This window comes from Schistocerca americana, chromosome 1 (assembly GCF_021461395.2).
Source record: "Schistocerca americana isolate TAMUIC-IGC-003095 chromosome 1, iqSchAmer2.1, whole genome shotgun sequence".
NCBI classification, from domain to species: Eukaryota; Metazoa; Arthropoda; class Insecta; order Orthoptera; family Acrididae; genus Schistocerca; species Schistocerca americana.
In genome coordinates this window covers 773,194,625-773,213,698 of record NC_060119.1, presented here as the reverse complement: position 1 = coordinate 773,213,698, position 19,074 = coordinate 773,194,625, and the positions used below count along the sequence as shown (strand labels likewise).

Here is a 19,074-nt window from a genome sequence, read left to right as displayed (position 1 = left end):
GTTTGTAGTAGCTTACCCGCACTCCTATTTGTTTATTCATTATTAACCCTACTCCTGCATTACTCCTATTTGATTTTTTATTTATAACCCTGTATTCACCTGAACAGAAGTCCTGCTCCTCCTGCCACCGAACTTCACTATTTCCCGCTATATCTAACTTTAACCTATCCATTTTCCTTTTTAAATTTTCTAACCTACCTGCCCGATTAAGGGATCTGACATTCCACCCTCCGATCCGGAGAATGCCAGTTTTCTTTCTCCTGATAACAAGGTCCTCCTGAGTAGTCCCCGCTCGGAGATCCGAATGGGTGACTATTTTACCTCCGGAATATTTTACCCAAGAGGACGCCATCATCATTTAACCATACAGTAAAGCTCCATGCCCTCGGGAAAAATTACAGCTGTAGTTTCCCCTTGCTTTCAGCCGTTCGCGGTACCACAAAAGCAAGGCCGTTTTGGTTAGTGTTACAAGGCCAGATCAGTCAATCATCCAGACTGTTGCCCCTGCAGCTACTGAAAAGGCTGCTGCCCCTCTTCAGGAACCACACTTTCGTCTGGCCTCTCAAAAGATACCCCTCCATTGTGGTTGCACCTACGGTACGGCTATCTGCATCGTTGAGACACGCAAGCCTCCCCACCAACGGCAAGGTCCATGGTTCATGGGGGGATATCCACATATGCCACTGAATATAATTGCGAAGTTATATAACTGTACGTTCAGAAGGTATGACATTAACATTGATAAACGTGAAAATTAAACTGGAGGGCGAAATTCACCAGAGATGCAGGTGAAATATGGGACAAATATGTGTGAAATACATTAAGTATAAGTGACATGTGCGTCTGCAGACCAAGCTACATATAAAAATCTTTCATACACCCCTGGATCAATTTCAAAAAATCTGATATACATATTACTTACTGTGGGGATAAGAACTCTTACTGAGTTGGGGTGGTAAGATGATGAGAGAATAGGGGGTAGAAGACATGAATAGAAGGAGAGAGAGAGGATAGATATGGGTGAGAAAGAGATGGACTGAGGGAGTGGAACGGAAAATGGACAGAGAAATGGAAGAGGAGATAGTGGGATTAGAGAAGGAAATGGATTGGGAGAGGGACAGGAGGGATGGACAGAGAAAATTAAGAGGAGACGAACAGAAAGAGAGGGGAGGAGGACATAGACTGAGGGAGAAGGAGGTGTACAGAGAGAAGGGGTAGAAGGAGATGAACAGAGAGGGGACAGAGGAGACAGGCAAGATAGGGGGAAGAGGAGATAGACTAATAGGACTGGAGTAAATACATACCAGCTAGTTATGTATAAATGACTGTCGCCAAGAATAAGATGCATTATAGAAAAATTGAATCAAAATATAACTTGGGGGCCTGTATCTTCTCTTCCAGGCTCTTCATGATCAGTGCTCTCAAGGTCTCGAGAGAGAAGTCATTGTAGTGTCACTGCCTAGTTTCAGGGAAACTTGTTGGAATTTGTAAGAATGTCACTTTAAAGTGTGATGTTAGCTAACGGTGACCAGTAAGCAATGTGCTGCGTCAAATAGGATATAGCAACATGTATGCAAAAAGACTGTGAAGAGGCCTAACCATATCTTTTGAAAAAGCTGCATTGTGAAGGAATAATGGCTGGAGCGAACAAGTGTTGTCTCAGACCATGGCAGGAACCATCTTATGAGCTACGTGATGGGACAACCAACATAGACGCCCCAGAGCAGTATAATTGTCTATGAACTTTGAAGTAGATTGATTTGGAGCCCTGCAGCACCACCTCGATTCCAGGACCACGCTAGGCGATGAGATTACTAGGCTCAGCCAGCTGTAGCTTTATTTATTCGTTCGGCATATACAAGGAAAATATTACAGTGTCATTACAATCCACCAGGAAATTACAACACTACACAATGCTACTTATAGTTTTGAGCCAATCTGTGGCTAGGTCAGGCAGGTAATGTATGTCCTTCAGTTCACCCCTATATCCTACCACTTCACACACCAGTAGGTGGTCCATTGTCTGGATTTCACCACATTCACACACGGGACTCTCCGCAAGTCCCCACTTATTCATTAGATGTTTGCATCTTCCCACGCTTGTTCTAAGGCGATTTAAGGCAACCCAGAGCTTCCGAGGGAGATCAAAACCATTTATCTTCTTGCTGGGGTCATCGATAAGCTTTTGGTTCTTGTGTGTCCCTTTGCGCCATGATTCCCCCAGGCTAGCTTTGGGTCGAAGTCCTGTAATTCCCTACCAATCTTCCAAAATGGGGACCTAGATTTTAGCCTGTTGATGGGTGATAAGTCTTGGTGTATAGGGAGTTCTGGACTGTGTACGATCTTCCTATATATTCTTGAGGTCGCCATGGAGCGCCTTATATCAGGGGGTTCTATGTTGGCAAGGACTGGGAGCCAGTCACATGGGGTAGCCCTAAGTGTGCCTGAGATAATTCTCATCATCTCTTTCAATTGGGTGTCTACTTTATTTACATGCGCACTTTTCGCCCAGGCTGGTGAACAGTATTCAGCCACGATGTACACGAGGGCTAATGCTGACGTCCTTAGTGTATTAGCTCTGCACCCCCATGATGTTCCGGCCAGTTTAGACATAATGGCATTTCGAGATTTTAATTTCTGTTTGATGTCTTCCAGATGGGAGCTAAACGTTAGTGTGCGGTCTAATTTTACTCCCAGATATTTGGGCTTATCTTCATGTCTGATATGCCGGTCATTCAGGGAAAACTGTAGTATCCTGCTTGAAGCTCTGTTATTAAGGTGCATTATGGTACTGGTCGTTTTATTGGGGTTGGGATGCAAATGCCACTTAAGGTAGTAGGTGTTCAGCGCTTCAAGGTCCGCATTCAATGTTTTTTCAAGATCTTCGAAATTTTTGCTTTGTTATGCGATGGCCAGATCATCCGCATACGCAAATTTACGCGACCTGGTGCTCGGCATATCAGATATGTATAAATTAAAAAGGGTCGGCGCCAGGGCTGACCCCTGCGGCAGGCCATTGTATATGACCATGCTTTTGCTGCTCTTTCCATGGAGATAGACCTTGATCTTCCTGCCTGTAAGCCTGTTTTTTAGTAATGTGTACGTCTGATTGCATTTGATAATTCGAGTAAGCTTGAGCAGTAGTCCTTCGGTCCAGACAGTGTCATAGGCTGATGTAAGATCTATTAATACCAGGCCCGTTTTCAGGTTGTTCTGATAGCCTTTCTCTATATATGTTGTAAGGGACAAAACTTGTTCACAGCAGTTCCTTCCCACACGGAACCCTGCTTGATAGTCCGGGAGGTTCGCCTCAATGTATGGTGCTAGTCTGGCCAGTAATATTCTCTCAAATAGTTTGTAAGAGGTACAAAGCAGTCAGATCGGTCTATAGTTCTTTGGATTATCTCCATCCTTCCCTGGTTTCAGTACCGCTATTACCTTAGCTTCTTTCCATAACTTCGGGAGTGCACCTGATTTAATGCATTCCGTGAAGAGCTTGGCCATCCATTTCCTCCCAATGGGTCCCAGCTCCCTCAGAAATTCTGGGAGGATTTCGTCGGGTCCGGCTGCTTTCCCTGTTTTCATTAGTGTTAGGGCCTATGTAATCTCCTCGACGCCTACTGCTTTGACAATATCTAGATTAGTAGGATTATTGGCCAATTCCTTGGTTAGGTTCCTGGAGATCCTTTTCTTCTCCTCAGTCTTCAGGCGTATCTTGGAGGTCTGTTTCATGGCAGTCGCTATTTCGGATGGGCCCACACCCGCGACCAATCTTCGTGGTGTTGTGGCACCACCCAGTTTCCGTAGTAGACCCCAGCTCTTCCTGCTAGAATGGGTAAAGTCCAGATTCTCCATTGCCATCTTCCACCTGTTCCTACGTTCCTCGTTCATAGTGTTCATCAGTCGATCTGCAGTCTCGTCCTCCCCACTCCTTTCATACTGCTCTAACAATGACTCGCACTCCTCTGACCAGCAAGGAATGTATTACCTCCGGGCCCCTCGGGGGATAGCCTTTAGGGCCCCTTTATACACTCCTGGAAATTGAAATAAGAACACCGTGAATTCATTGTCCCAGGAAGGGGAAACTTTATTGACACATTCCTGGGGTCAGATACATCACATGATCACACTGACAGAACCACAGGCACATAGACACAGGCAACAGAGCATGCACAATGTCGGCACTAGTACAGTGTATATCCACCTTTCGCAGCAATGCAGGCTGCTATTCTCCCATGGAGACGATCGTAGAGATGCTGGATGTAGTCCTGTGGAACGGCTTGCCATGCCATTTCCACCTGGCGCCTCAGTTGGACCAGCGTTCGTGCTGGACGTGCAGACCGCATGAGACGACGCTTCATCCAGTCCCAAACATGCTCAATGGGGGACAGATCCGCAGATCTTGCTGGCCAGGGTAGTTGACTTACACCTTCTAGAGCACGTTGGGTGGCACGGGATACATGCGGACGTGCATTGTCCTGTTGGAACAGCAAGTTCCCTTGCCGGTCTAGGAATGGTAGAACGATGGGTTCGATGACGGTTTGGATGTACCGTGCACTATTCAGTGTCCCCTCGACGATCACCAGTGGTGTACGGCCAGTGTAGGAGATCGCTCCCCACACCATGATGCCGGGTGTTGGCCCTGTGTGCCTCGGTCGTATGCAGTCCTGATTGTGGCGTTCACCTGCACGGCGCCAAACACGCATACGACCATCATTGGCACCAAGGCAGAAGCGACTCTCATCGCTGAAGACGACACGTCTCCATTCGTCCCTCTATTCACGCCTGTCGCGACACCACTGGAGGCAGGCTGCACGATGTTGGGGCGTGAGCGGAAGACGGCCTAACGGTGTGCGGGACCGTAGCCCAGCTTCATGGAGACGGTTGCGAATGGTCCTCGCCGATACCCCAGGAGCAACAGTGTCCCTAATTTGCTGGGAAGTGGCGGTGCGGTCCCCTACGGCACTGCATAGGATCCTACGGTCTTGGCGTGCATCCGTGCGTTGCTGCGGTCTGGTCCCAGGTCGACGGGCACGTGCACCTTCCGCCGACCACTGGCGACAGCATCGATGTACTGTGGAGACCTCACGCCCCACGTTTTGAGCAATTCGGCGGTACGTCCACCCGGCCTCCCGCATGCCCACTATACGCCCTCGCTCAAAGTCCGTCAACTGCACATACGGTTCACGTCCACGCTGTCGCGGCATGCTACCAGTGTTAAAGACTGCGATGGAGCTCCGTATGCCACGGCAAACTGGCTGACACTGACGGTGGCGGTGCACAAATGCTGCGCAGCTAGCGCCATTCGACGGCCAACACCGCGGTTCCTAGTGTGTCTGCTGTGCCGTGCGTGTGATCATTGCTTGTACAGCCCTCTCGCAGTGTCCGGAGCAAGTATGGTGGGTCTGACACACCGGTGTCAATGTGTTCTTTTTTTCCATTTCCAGGAGTGTATATCAGGTTTACAAACCTTTGGTAGTTCTCTGGACTTGGTGGTATTCGATTTATTGTCTTGTCAATAAAAGATTTATATTTCCCCCAGTCTGCTTTTCTTAGATTCTACCGTGGAATCGGGGGGGCTCTTTATGATCGGGATGGAAAGGCCGATCTCCACAATAATCGGGAGGTGTTGGCTCTGTGGGAAATCTTCGAGGACTCTTCTTGTAGCTTGCATTGGTACGCCCGTTGCGCCGCGTGTAACAAAGGTCAGGTCAGGTGTCGTCTTTGTGTCCCATACTTTTGAATTGAAGGATGCTCTGTCCTTGGGATCAAACAGGAGGTGTAGGTCCCGGTTGTCAGCCCAGTCACTTAGTCCAACACCTTCCGGAGTGGATCTCTGATATCCCCATCTGGTGTGCTGGGAATTAAAGTCACCGGCATAGATTGCTGGATGATAGCCTGCGGTAAGATTCCTATAGGCCATTGCTGCGAAGGTGGTTTGTAGACATTTTAGATTGTCATCTCTCCCAGTTTAATGTATATTGCGTGTGGAACCGATTCCACATTGTTCTCGAGGTTTCTTAGAAGCTCATTTTTCACCAGGGTCGCCATACCATGTTTGTCATGTCCTGAGTATCCCACATTGGTGAATCCTGGTATGCATAATCGTTCGATCTTTTCATCCGTCAGTGTGTCTCCTGCAAGAGTACGACACTTACTATTTCTCTTGTTACAATTTTTTCAAGGATTTCTCCTTTCGTCCTTGTGTAGCCTTCTATATTGAAGTGGCACACTCTCACCATCTTCGTGGAGTAATTCCGCTTCTGAATCGTTTGTCTTCTTGTGGACCGGGAAGCATTTGAGCGTCCGGTCGCCGGAATTGTGTAGACTTTTTGCCGTTGGATTTTACTGCAGCGTTGCCCGGGGAGCACCATCTTGGAGGTTGTCTACACGTCGCTCCCCCAGCTGTAGCTGTGGTTCGAGAACAGGTCTGGCCAGCTGCCTTCTCCACTAAATTGCCATCTGTGGGACTCAGTGCCACAGCGCTGCTGACTTGTCGTCCGTGCCTACCACCGCAAGACTCATGGCAGCGGGTCATGTCCTATGCATGGCAGTCTTCCCTTGTCACTGTGATGGATGGGAACCAGGTCTGAGTCACATGAGTGCACGTACTCAACGACACAACACAGTTATAGCAAGAGGAAGAAACGTGCCAATGACTGAGCCTTGGCCCCTTGCAGACTACCAGCCGCTGCTATATCTGACGCCAGCAATGCAAGGCGCTGATGCATGAAACTCTTCACTGAGGCTGAAGCCTGCTGCCTGCCTCCTGCCCCCTACCGCGTGTTGGCCATCGTCAGCCTGTCACACCCAGAGACTACCTCACACTGTCAACGACGAGATGTGAAATTAGGTGCAATAAAATATTTATCTCTACCATCATTCAGTCACTGGGCCCAACCAACCCATCACTCCACATCGCACCCTGCTGAGTGGCGCCAGAAATTGGCCCCTCCCCTATCGAGTGGTTTCAGGGGAACTGACTTCGCGACCTGTGGACAACGGAGTGCTTACCATCCCTTGCAGCATGACGTTCGTTCCCACCCTCCAGTATCTTTGTTGTGGAGTGAGTGTGTTTTGGTGACCATCATGGGGGTCGGAAGTTAGGGGTCAGTATAACTGCAAAATTTATGTGGAGCCGGAAGAACCAGTGGATGTCTCCCATTTTAAAGATAACTCTGGACCCTTAGCGACGTGTAGAGTTACTTACTGGGGCGTTCTGCCCCCTGCAATGAAAGGGTAGCAGTTGTTTAATTTAAGTTTCATCGATTTGGTCATATGTCAAGACAATGAGGAAATCCAAGTGGCTCATGATTAGACTTTAAAAATAAGTGTGTTAGTGTTACAGCCAGAAAAATGTTGTGTTCTTGTTACTGTTGAGTTGTTGTTCTTGAATTTGTAAATATTAATAAGGGTGATGCAATTGAGAAAACAGAGACACAACGTGTCACTGGTGAGGAAGCTATCTAATCATTAGTTAATAAGGTGCCAGAGAACAATTTTGAGAATAAGAGGCTAGCAGAGAAGGATGAGAAGTTGGGGAGGTTGAAATCGCGGAGTCATGAAATATATCCAGCTATTGCGGATCTTCCTGCTCCCTTTTCCAGTAGGGCATTCGAGGACGTGCTACCATTTGTGGAGGATCTCTTGTCAGCAGTTACATAGAGGGTTGGTCGCAAAATCAGTTGTTGGAAATCGCAAGATTGCGCCTGTCAGGAGAAGCAAAGTCCTTTGTATGATGCACAAGGTGGAAACTTTTTAGCAGCTTAGGCAAGGATTGGTGCAAAGATATACGGTAAGAAGCGGAATACTGCGAGGTTTTTCCATGACCAGTTGAGTGCAATTTCCAAGGGATCTAATAAAGCTGTAGAGAATTGTGAGTAGAGAAACAGAACAACTAATATGGATAAGTATTAGGATCCGCAATTGTTCGTCTAGAGATCTTCATGCGGCAGTTATGCTAGCAATGGAATTTGAAATTGATGTTGCGACAGAGGAAAGAGATCGACGAAATGTGTTTGCATTGGATATAAGGTGATTCAATTGTTTGTGTAAGAGGGATGTGCAGAGGCAGTGCCACCAGCCACGAAATTGTACGGGTGGTAGGGACCACGAGTGATTTTGTGGAAATAACAGTAGGATGGTATGAACCAGAAGCAGTATTATGGTAATAATGGTAGGGGTGGTCTGGATGATAATAAGCAACCGTTCAACTTAAAAGAGAACCCTAGAACCGCCGAAAGACGTTCCCAGTAAACGATTATGAAGCAAAAGTTGATTGCAGAGGTGGAATGTGTCAAAAAGGAGTGTTGAAGGGACTGATATTGCGTCAGTGTTTTGTGTATCCGGACAACGCTTTCTTTTTCAAGGGATATGCAAGAACGTAAGCAGCATCTGAGTGAAGTTTTCAAGATGTTACGGGCTGCACATTTAATACTGAGTACTAAGATGTGTCACTTTGTGTTGGAAGAAGTAAATTACTAGGGTCAGGTAATTAATAAGGATCGTGTGAATACAGACCCGCGGCTGAACAGAAGCGGTGCGAGATTTTTAAGTAACAGGAATTCCCTGGGCCTAACGAACTGTTATAGAGAATTCGTGAGAGGATTTGCGGATTTATCACAGAGGGTTAAACAAGTATTGAAAAACGGCATCAAATTTGTCTGATCTGAGGAGTGCGAGAAACCGTTTGACGAGTTAAAGGAAATATTGAAAAATACTTGTTTTGAAAAATCGGGGAAAGTGCAGTGCCAAGTGGCCTTAGGTCACGAAATGAGTCTATTAACTTCGCCAACAACATATGAGAAAGCACCACAATATAAAAACTATGAGAAGTTGTAGATTGTGTAGCACAATAGGTGCCAAAATAAATGTCCAGTAGCATCATGTAAGTAAGAAAATAAAAAAATAACCTACAAAGATAGCACAAAAAGTGCTGAAACTCGTCTGGGTGAAACAAAACAGAAAAAAGGTGTCTTGCATAAGGCGGAATTCCTCGTCCTATTGCTCAACTGCATCAGAACATCTGGAACACTACGGCGATACACCACGTAGCGTCGAGCTATACGTCAGTTACAAAAAACAGTTGTATTTTCCTATAACATGGGTTCTGATAGTTTTTAGTGCGTTTCTGGAGGTGGATATAACTAGATACAGATAACGCATTTACGCAGTATTACGAAGAGGAAGTTTTTTTAATCTTATCTGGAGAGTATTGGGGCGAGATGTCGACATGAATTCAACTAGGCTCTCGCTCCATCGCTCCATATATATCCCCCCCCCCCCCCCCAGTGACTATGGATCTTGCCGTCGCTGGGATGGCTTGGGTGCCTATATGATACAGAGAGCCATAGCGTAGGTGCAACCACAATGAAGGGGTATCTGTTAATAGGCCAAACTAACGTGTGATTCCTGAAGGGGGAACGCAGCCTTTTGAATAGTTGCAGGCGCAACTGTCTGTGTGATTGATTGATCTAGTCTTGCAACATCAACCAAAAAGGTCTTGCTGTGCTCGTATAGCAAAGAGCTGAAGAGCTGGAAACAAGGCGACGCTCCATACGCAGTCGTGCTAAATCAGGTGATGCTAAGGGAATTGGATTAGGAAACGAGATACTTAAAGTAATCGGTCATTTTGATTCTTTGGACAGCAAAATTACTGATTGTGGCCAAAATAGAGAAGATATAAAATGTAGCCTGGTTATGGTAAGAAAAGCGTTTTTGAAGAAGAGAAAACCGTGAACATCGAATGTAGATTTAAGTGTTAGGGAATCTTTTCTGAAAGTATTTGTGTGGAGTGTAGCCATATACGAAAGTGAAACATGGACGATAAATAGTTTAGACAATAGGACAATAGAAGCTTTTTAAATATGGTGCTACAGAAAAATGTCCAAGATTAGATGGATAGATCACGTAACTAAACAGATCTGGAGAGAGAAAGGAAGTTTGTGGCGTAACCTGACGAGAAGAAGGGATAGGTTCGTAGGACACATTCTGAGACATCTAGGGATCTCCAGTTTAGCATTGGAGGGAAGTGCGGAGCAAAAATCGCAGAGGAAGGCCAAGAGATTAATAAAGTAAGAAGATTCAGAAGAATGTAGGATGCAGCAGTTGTTCGGACGTGAAGAGGTTGACACAGGATAGAGTAGCAGGAGAGCTGCATCAAACCAGTCTCCCGACTGAAGACCCTAACAACAATAACTCACTGGAGTGTTATCCTGTTTCTGGGCCACATACAGTTACTCCGCTGCAAAGAGTTATTTAAGTGCTATCAGTATTAATATTTAGGTTAGCATTGTTTGTGGCCTTCCCGACGGACAGATTGCAAATATAGTTCTCGGGAGAGGCACTGTATACCGTCGTGGAGTTTCCACTATATTTCGGTGCCGAACATACAGCCGGGGCTGGGCTTTCTTATTTTTTTTCGTTTATTGTAATTTAATTCCCCTCGCCCCATATAACGGGGTTGGGCTGTCAGCAGATTCAAGTCACCATGTAAGAGTAAAAGTTTGAAACATATTATAAAACTGGACACGGCGGTTGACGAAGTGAGTCACATAATGAAAAAACAGAGATTTGATATATACAAAAAATGGATTTGTTGATTAAGTGAATGATTAACACAGATGAAAAGGCAAATGTAAGTTTCAGAAAAGTTAAAAGACAGAAAGAGTCGCGTAAGTTAAGAAGTAAAACGCTGGTGTGCTGGTTTATTAATATAGAGACATACATGAGTGAAATGACGACTGGACATACCTTGCCAGCAAGAGGGTTATGATGGGATCGTAACGGTTGGGGTAACGAGTAAGAAGGTGATTGTGAGGGCAGATGTTAGGAGGACGAATGCGGGAGAGTGAAGAGGGATGCCGTTCTGACTAAACGTTAGGGTGTGGGTGGAGAGGACTGGAGACGATGGAAGCTCTGAGCGGGAGAGGTGGGGTGGGTTCCGATTAGATCTGGCAGAACGACTGCACGTCAGGGCGGATTTCATGGTCAGGTAACGGACGCGATTTAAATTTCGTTGGGAGAGGATGTGCAGAGTGTGTGGAGACATAGCTTTGGGTGAATATGGTGGTAGAGACGCGCCAGAGTACCAGGGGCAGTGATTAGGAGGGAGACTATGGGGTGGGTTGTGTCGATTTTAAGGGTTATGTAGAATATTCGGAGGTGTTCAAGATGGAAGAGGAGAGAGGGGAATTTTACAAGTTGTTAGAGAATGAGGGTGAGAAGAGTAGCAGATTCAGAAGGGTAGGCAGAGTGGATGGGGTTCAAGGATCTGTAGGACGTGATAAAAGGAGGGAGAAGCGAAATTTTACTCCACATCTTCGTAGCAAGCTGAGGCAGTGACCGAGCCTCCTATTTGTGACAATCTGAGAAGAAACTGAGCAGGCGTTAACGCGCTAAATTCGTTGACCAATGGCGTAGCTACGCTGGACGGCAGCGAGAGAGACAGCTACGCTATCTGTCGGAAGACGAACGAAGGCGAAGAGGCTGTCGATCGTACTGCGCGCTGCCGTCGGCCGCCCATCGTCGCCGTTGTCAATCGAATATCTATGTCGCCACAGCAGCGTCATCTCTCGTACGACCATTCTTTGTGGTCGCTGTGACCTTAACATGACCAGCGCTGTATCCCATGCCGAGCTGAACTGGTATCCTATGTCCCTGTTAAGCTGATTAGTCGAGCTGCGAATTTCCACTGTTCCTGTAAAAACGTTGACAGACGAAGCTGTTTGGGACGTTTCCTTCTATGAGAAGATCATGACGGGTACCCATTAACTTCATGTATTAGAATTGTGGTTGTTTCCGCAACTGACTGCTGACTTCGAGAATTTCATCATCCAACTAGACGGAGAATGCCCTCACTCGACCACTGATGTTTGTCACTACTTAAACAAACTTCGCCATCACTGTACTGAGTGCAGTGGTGAAGATGATGTGGCTCAGTTCCGTTCGCCGACCAGGTCATCTGACGTAAAGTCTCTTGACTTTTTCCTATGGGGCGAATTATACAAAACCAATTTCATTAGTACAGGTCTCGTACTATGCTAACTAAATAAAGAGTAAATAATTAGAACAGCATTATTTTTTAACATAAAAAACAAGTTACAGGACAAATACAACCTTATATCACCGATACTCAAATTAGAAGTAGGAAGAAATATTAGTTCTATTAGTTTGAGAAAAGTGATCGACCCACCACGTTAACCGAGGACGCTAATGCGCTGCTTCCTGGAGGCGCGCCGGCCCTGGATCGAATCCGCCTGGCGAATTAGCGACGAGGGCCGGTGTGCCGGCCAGCCTGGATGTGGGTTTTAGACGGTTTCCACATCCCCCTAGATGAATACTAGGCAGGTCCCCATTTTCCGCCTCAGTTACACGACTTGCAGACGTTTGAAAACGTTCGCACTATTTCACGGATTACACTAGACGCAGACAGCTGTGATGCAATAATTCTGACCCGAGGGGTAGAGGGTGACGACAGGAAGAGCATCCAGCCACCCTCCGCCAAATCCATAGTAACAAGGCCAACCCTGCGTTGAAGTGGGACAAAGGCCCATGGAAATGATGATGATTATCAGTTTAACATAAGTGGTCGAGAATGTGATTCAAAGATAACTGAGATACAAAGATGATGTTATTTTCTGAGACATAAACTTATGTCTTACACTGAAATACCAAGATCTGACAGCGTAATTGCTTTAAATAAAATGTTTCGCTGCTCAGAGTTCTTGAATGGCGGAGACAATGTGTATCATAGCATATGGATGCGTCATTCAATGTCACTTCACCCACGTCACTCAGCAGTTTGAAGATTCAACGTACAAGAACGCAGTTACATAGCCGTTGTAAAAGGAACATGGAGTAATTTCGTTAAAACAATTGACTTGTTATAAAATAATATTGGTTTCCTGAAAACAGTTCTGTAAATCAATAGGCAAGGAATTATCTCTGTGTCCTGACATTCATGTAAGTGATTTGAGAGCTACAGATATGATAAAATTTTGCAGTAAATTTTATTGTTTTTAGGCATTCTCGTAACGACTCCTATAGGTCTAACAAACCTACGACAATTGTTGCCGTCCTTCTTTGTATACGTTCAATACTCTCAGTTAAACCTACTTCATACGGATTTTAGAGATCTGAGAAATTTTCAGGATAGGACACATTAGTGTTATGTAAACAACTTCCTTTGTAGACTAGCGGCATTTTCCCAGTTTGATGCCAATAACCGGTCCCAACTGACCACTCCTATCACTATTGAGAAAGGTGGTACACATCTAGACTTTCGAAAAGTTAAATTTTTAGGCTAATATTGAATTATATTATTTTATTCGATGATATACGCTTTGCCCAGCTGCATCATACAATGCAAGACACTACGTTGATGCACCATATAACGTGGACGTACATGACCGTTGCGCGAGACAGTTGCTTTGTCTCACATCATGAATTATGGTAGTATGGTATGTCTCCAGAGGTCGATGTAACTAGACAAAAGTAGAGCATTTACCAATATAATGACGAGTGAGTTTTGGTACTCTGATTTGGCGAATGTTTGGACCAGAAGTCGACATGTGCTGCGGTAATAATATTCCGATAGCCCACAGATTCTATGGTTCGTTGGGTAGCAAAGCCTCCATTGAATCCCATGTATACATGTGTCAGTATTATCTGTGTATGTGTCATGGTGCATTCGTTGTAGTTCTTCAAAACGGCGAATACTGAACGTTTGTCTAACAGGAAATGTGGCACTTCTGAGAAGGAAACTTCTTTCAGTGTCTCGTGTATCACTCATAAGCGTCCTGTGCACTAATCTTGTTGAATCAGCATCCACTGTACTCTGCTCTAAGTTGCATGTATCTTCTTAACAGAATGAGGAAACTACCAATATCAATAATTATGAGTGAATCATTGACCTCCAACTTATAGTTACATTATACTTATATTTTTGAAAAACGTGGAGACTCTTACAAGAGTACATTGTGACAACGTAGCTACATTAAGCTCTATGTTTTTTTTCCTTCTTTTTCTCACGCAAATAGATATGAAATGATGTCTCATCCCTAGTGTATAAACACTCGCTGATCCGTATCCTCTCAACAGTACCAGTGTCTCCTAATTCCAGCTATTGCTTGGTTGCCGTAACATTAAAGTTAACCAATTTATGTGGCGTCCTGTGTAATTTGGTTCCTTGACAGCAGACTGTCTTAACTTAGAACCCAGTTAATACTCAAATTTCTTTATTTTTTTATGAAACCATATTACTGAGAAGAGGAATTCCGTTTCTCTTGAGAATTCTAAATCTCCTTCACTCATATGATCTTATCATATGAAATTTGCCGGCCGAAGTGGCCGTGCGGTTAAAGGCGCTTCAGTCTGAAACCGCAAGACCGCTACGGTCGCAGGTTCGAATCCTGCCTCGGGCATGGATGTTTGTGATGTCCTTAGGTTAGTTAGGTTTAACTAGTTCTAAGTTCTAGGGGACTAATGACCTCAGCAGTTGAGTCCCATAGTGCTCAGATCCATATGAAATTTGCATGTGGAACACTTGCACATTTAATACATATTCTCTATTATATATTTTGTTGAACAACGCGCAATTTAAACAGCAAGTTATACTGCTGTTACTAAACGATTCTTTCCAATTCTGTGATCGTCGTCGCTTTTCGACTGTTATTAAACTGTGAGCTGTCATGAAGCATCAATCTGCTTATTGTAATTGTTTCTTTATCTCTTTCCCTATTGCTTTTACGCTCATAACGTATCAATTCTGTAGATAAAGTTTCAAGACAGACATTTTTATTGAGGTGTTGCAGTAGTTTGTCTTTTATATCTTACAGTAATTAATTTTCAGTGGATATTATTATCGAGACTAACACATTTAGCTAAGCCAGTGTCATCGTACAACAAACTGCCGGTGCCATTTACCACGCCATGGGGCGCAAAGTTCACTAATCTTTGTGGTTGGTTGTTCCTATAGTTAATGCAGGACTCGTCATGGAAAAGAGTTGTGAACCAATGTGTCGTATGAAAACACGTGTACACTGTTAGCCATTAAGCCTGCAACACAAAAACATAAGTATAACAAATAACGAAATTCTAGTTACTGTACGTGTACCTATCACGCGCTATTAAATTTGTATTTGGTTTTGGGGATATACAGGAAGCGAATTTTAGTACACAGCAAATGGAGCACAAACCTGGCTGGACATCTAATCGTAACTGAGATCTGATGACAGTCTGTGCTACTCCAACTCTGTGTTGGAGTTCGTGTTTTGTGGTGTGTTTCTCGGCATCCTACTACCAAATGTTTTACCTAGAGAATGCTCTGACCAACGCAATAGCCGAACAACCTCTTTATTAAGTTAAGTAACATTTGGTGTTGATGTTTCTTGTTGGAAGATAATGTCAAGGAAACCTCGAAGATAGGGCATATCCACAGGTCTTAAAACTTCTAAATGTAGGGGTTGTTGTCAAAACTACCGGCAGCATGAACTGGTGGTGACCGTGTCGTATTCCCGATGTCGCCTCGTGTTATTGCACCAGTTGCCAGGTCCGTATGAAGATGACGACTGGAATCTGCTAACGTTAGATCTCCTCATAAAAGCAGCTTGTGGATGTTTTACGCAGATTCCTCTAAGAAGACAAGTTGGTATCAACCCTCCATCCAGTATAGTCGTTGGATGCACCAACGTCCGTCCGCTTCTGTGCTGGCGCGTCGAGGGAAGACGTAAGAATCATTGCCATGCAGACAGCACATGGTGCTCTTGAGTCATCGTACTTTCCATGTGGACATTTGTCTTCCTTCAAATAAGCATATTTGCTGATTCAATGTAAATGGTGTGGTTGCGCGATACTGCTAGGTGGAGTGAACTTTACTCTCTCTCTCTTGGGCGCTAGTCACGTGTGGCCGTTGAGATCCTGCATTACGCTGAGCATGGCCCTCCTGTACCAATGGATTCCACATTCACGTAGCGGTCGCAGGATCCTGACCAAAGCGAGTCGCAATATGGCGGAACAGTAAACGTCACCCTGGACGGGCCGCGATCCTGCCGCAGACACGCTCCGACTGCTGCTGGCAGACACATCTCCTCCTTACACGAGGCACAGTGCAATCTGCTCAGAAACAACGAACAATGAAGAGTAGCTTCAGATTGAGAAACCCACATAATAACCCTTTCTTATATACAGAATATAAATGGAGTTACTTTGAACGGTTGAACTGAAATGAAAATCATTTACGTACTCAAGATGTGGCACATTTGATGCCAGTTTAGCGTTTATAGGACGCCTTCTTCATAGTATTGCATGTTTAATGGTGAGGAGTGTGGAGTAGTGTGCACGGTGGTAAATCTTTGACTTTATTCCATTTTATAGGCAAAGTCATATGCCTACACGCAAATCTTTTACAAAGTTCGTATTAAAATGAGGTCGCCTTCACCTTTCGAGGAGTCCGTTGACTTAGTTGTCTAAATAAACTGTAGAATTTTCAGTTTCGATCACGATTTAATTTTTGTGAACAAATAAATGGTTCTATCTTTGCAGCCATGAGCAGATCAGTTTACGACTTTATATCTCACGTGTCGTTCTCTTACAAGATTTGATCATGGCTGTACATCCGAAACCAGTTTTGAATTCAGATATACTAAAATATGTCCAAGATTTCCAGTTCTAAAATTTGAATGAGAAGTGCTTCATGTTTCTTGAAATTTTCCCTACACATAGAATCTTCCACCATCTTTCGTGTATGCTTTCGGGACAGTGATATTTCTTGCTCCGATATTTCAGTTAAAAGCCGAAATATTCGAAGAGGAAATATCGCTGTCCTGGATTCTTTCTCATTCTGTTCAATATCGTCCTAGACATCGATGATGACGAATATGAGAAAGAAAAGAAACGTGGGTTTTGGAAGCCAATCCTACTAGGCTTTCCCAAAAACAGCTTCTCCATTCCATGCCTCGCGTTTAAGAACGATCTGGCGATACTGATGGCGAAGGAACTGCTGCAAAACAGCTACAGAAACAGACAGAAATTGCGAACCTGAAACAAACTACTGTAAAATTAACAGGGTCCCATACTTTAAATACCATGGAGAATTCATCTAAAGGACAGCCCTTGAAAAAATCGCCTCCAAAAAGTCAAAAAAGCATTAAGATTAGTCCTAAACACCTACAACAAAAAAACCGTGTCAAGACGGAAAAAAATTCGCCACTACAGTACAGTCAGAAAACCAAGAGTCCTCTACGCAACCGAAACACTGACACTCAACAGAAAAACAGGAACTTGAAGGAATCAAGGAAGAAGAGAGAAAAAATATTAGCTAAATTTTAGGAGCAAGACATACCAATGACGGTCAATCAAAACAACAGAAAAGTTTTCAAATCTCGAAACTGACATAAAGAAAAGGAGAATGAAATCCTTTGGTCATCTCAACAGACTACAAGGAAAGCGGCGGGCAAAAAGGATAATAGACTATGTAACATTATTTAAGAACTCAATGCCTTGGCCGAACGAAATTCGAAATCCCCTCAAAAATGCAAACATAAGACCAACCGAGATTTTAGAAAGAGACACCTTCAGAAACAATGTAGACTAAGGGAAAGTTCCATCAGAGTAAAGGAAACAAAAATAGTATATACCAAAGTTGTCGGAAGAACGTGAGCAAGCCTTCTCGGAAAGAATGAAAGCCTATTGGGGCAACGATAAAATCCTAAAGAAAAGTTTATTGGATTATTTCCTTACCGCCTTTCAGTAATTGGCAAAATTCGCTTTTAATAATAATGACAATAGTGATAATAATAATAATAATAATAATAATGTCGTGAAAATGCTTAAAAGCGTACTAAAGCAGATTGCTTTAAATTTTCTTTTTATTGTTACTACCAACGGAACAGCTATACGCATTGAATTTGTTTCCAGGGTGACTCTGGCGGTCCTCTGTACGTGGACGGGCTGCTGGTGGGCACCGTGGACTTCATGCAGTACTGTGGCGGCATCACGCCGCCCAGCGTCTTCACGAGGGTCGCTTCCTTCGTGGACTGGATACATAACAACATCCAGTAGGTCTGGCGTTGTGCGTGGAAAAGTGAATCATGATCATTGTAAGAAGTCTCAAGGTTTTCTTTATTTTCTCCTCAATAAAAAAACCTAGCATGAAAATGCATAATGTTGTTCCGTAACACCTTTGACGAAATTGTTTCATTACATGGTGATAGTAGTCATACAGATTTTCAAAAATATCTGCTGACTGGCACTCACGTAAATTTCTTTCGTTAAACCTCAGTTATTTTACTGTCCATGGTCGATATAAATAGGGAGGAAAGATGTCGTAAGTAACACTTGGGATCAAAAAAATATAACTTTTTCCCTTGAACACACCTAAGGAGCTTGAAATTTTTATTCACCGAAAAAATAATTCTTCAAGTCTTTTAAATGAACAATTGGAGTTTCACGAAACGACGTTTATCGATAATTTTTTAAAAAATCACTTAGGAACGATTGCTGGTTCTTCGTTTTGTCATTCAATAAGCTTATCTAACAACCTTTATAGATTATTTCACTGAACCTATTAGATTTCACGTATTTTGCTTTTACCACTTAACTCCGTCACATTTTATATTTTTTGTATTTTATTTCCTAAATCTTTTACGAATATCGATAATGTATCGTAAAGGGAAAAAAACTTTTAAAAATACCGTTGTGTTTATTTTACGACTGACATAGCCAAATAGCTCTTATTACAAATCTTAACTAATGTCTAAAAATTTTTTCCCTCATACTACACTGATTTATTCACACATTATAATTATTACAAATGTTGTCTAATTCTCCCTGTCTTTTATAAATCACTTTATTCTCTAAGCACAAAGTTGAAAATTCGAGCAAAACGGTAAGTCAACCACAGTAACGGCTACTGGGACAATGCCTTTATGGGAACTGCATAATTTACATACATAACGGCTTTTGGGACGTCTTCTACATCTACGTCTACATCCATACTCCGCAAGTGTGGTGGAGGGTACCTTAAGTACCTCTATCGGTTCTCCCTTCTATTCCAGTCTCGTATTGTTTGTGGAA

The 19,074-nt window shown here is 43.8% G+C and overlaps 1 protein-coding gene across 1 annotated transcript in view; it reads left to right on the top strand.

Annotated features, from left to right (window-relative positions):
- The window catches only part of LOC124551398 (chymotrypsin-1-like), a 44,179-nt gene extending 26,040 nt beyond the window's left edge, over nt 1-18,139 (top strand). The window contains exon 6 of the mRNA XM_047126438.1: nt 17,917-18,139. Within this exon, the coding sequence (XP_046982394.1) occupies nt 17,917-18,060 (144 nt within the window). The 3' untranslated portion in view covers nt 18,061-18,139. The remainder of the gene's footprint in view (nt 1-17,916) is intronic.
- Nucleotides 18,140-19,074: the final 935 nt, after the last annotated feature.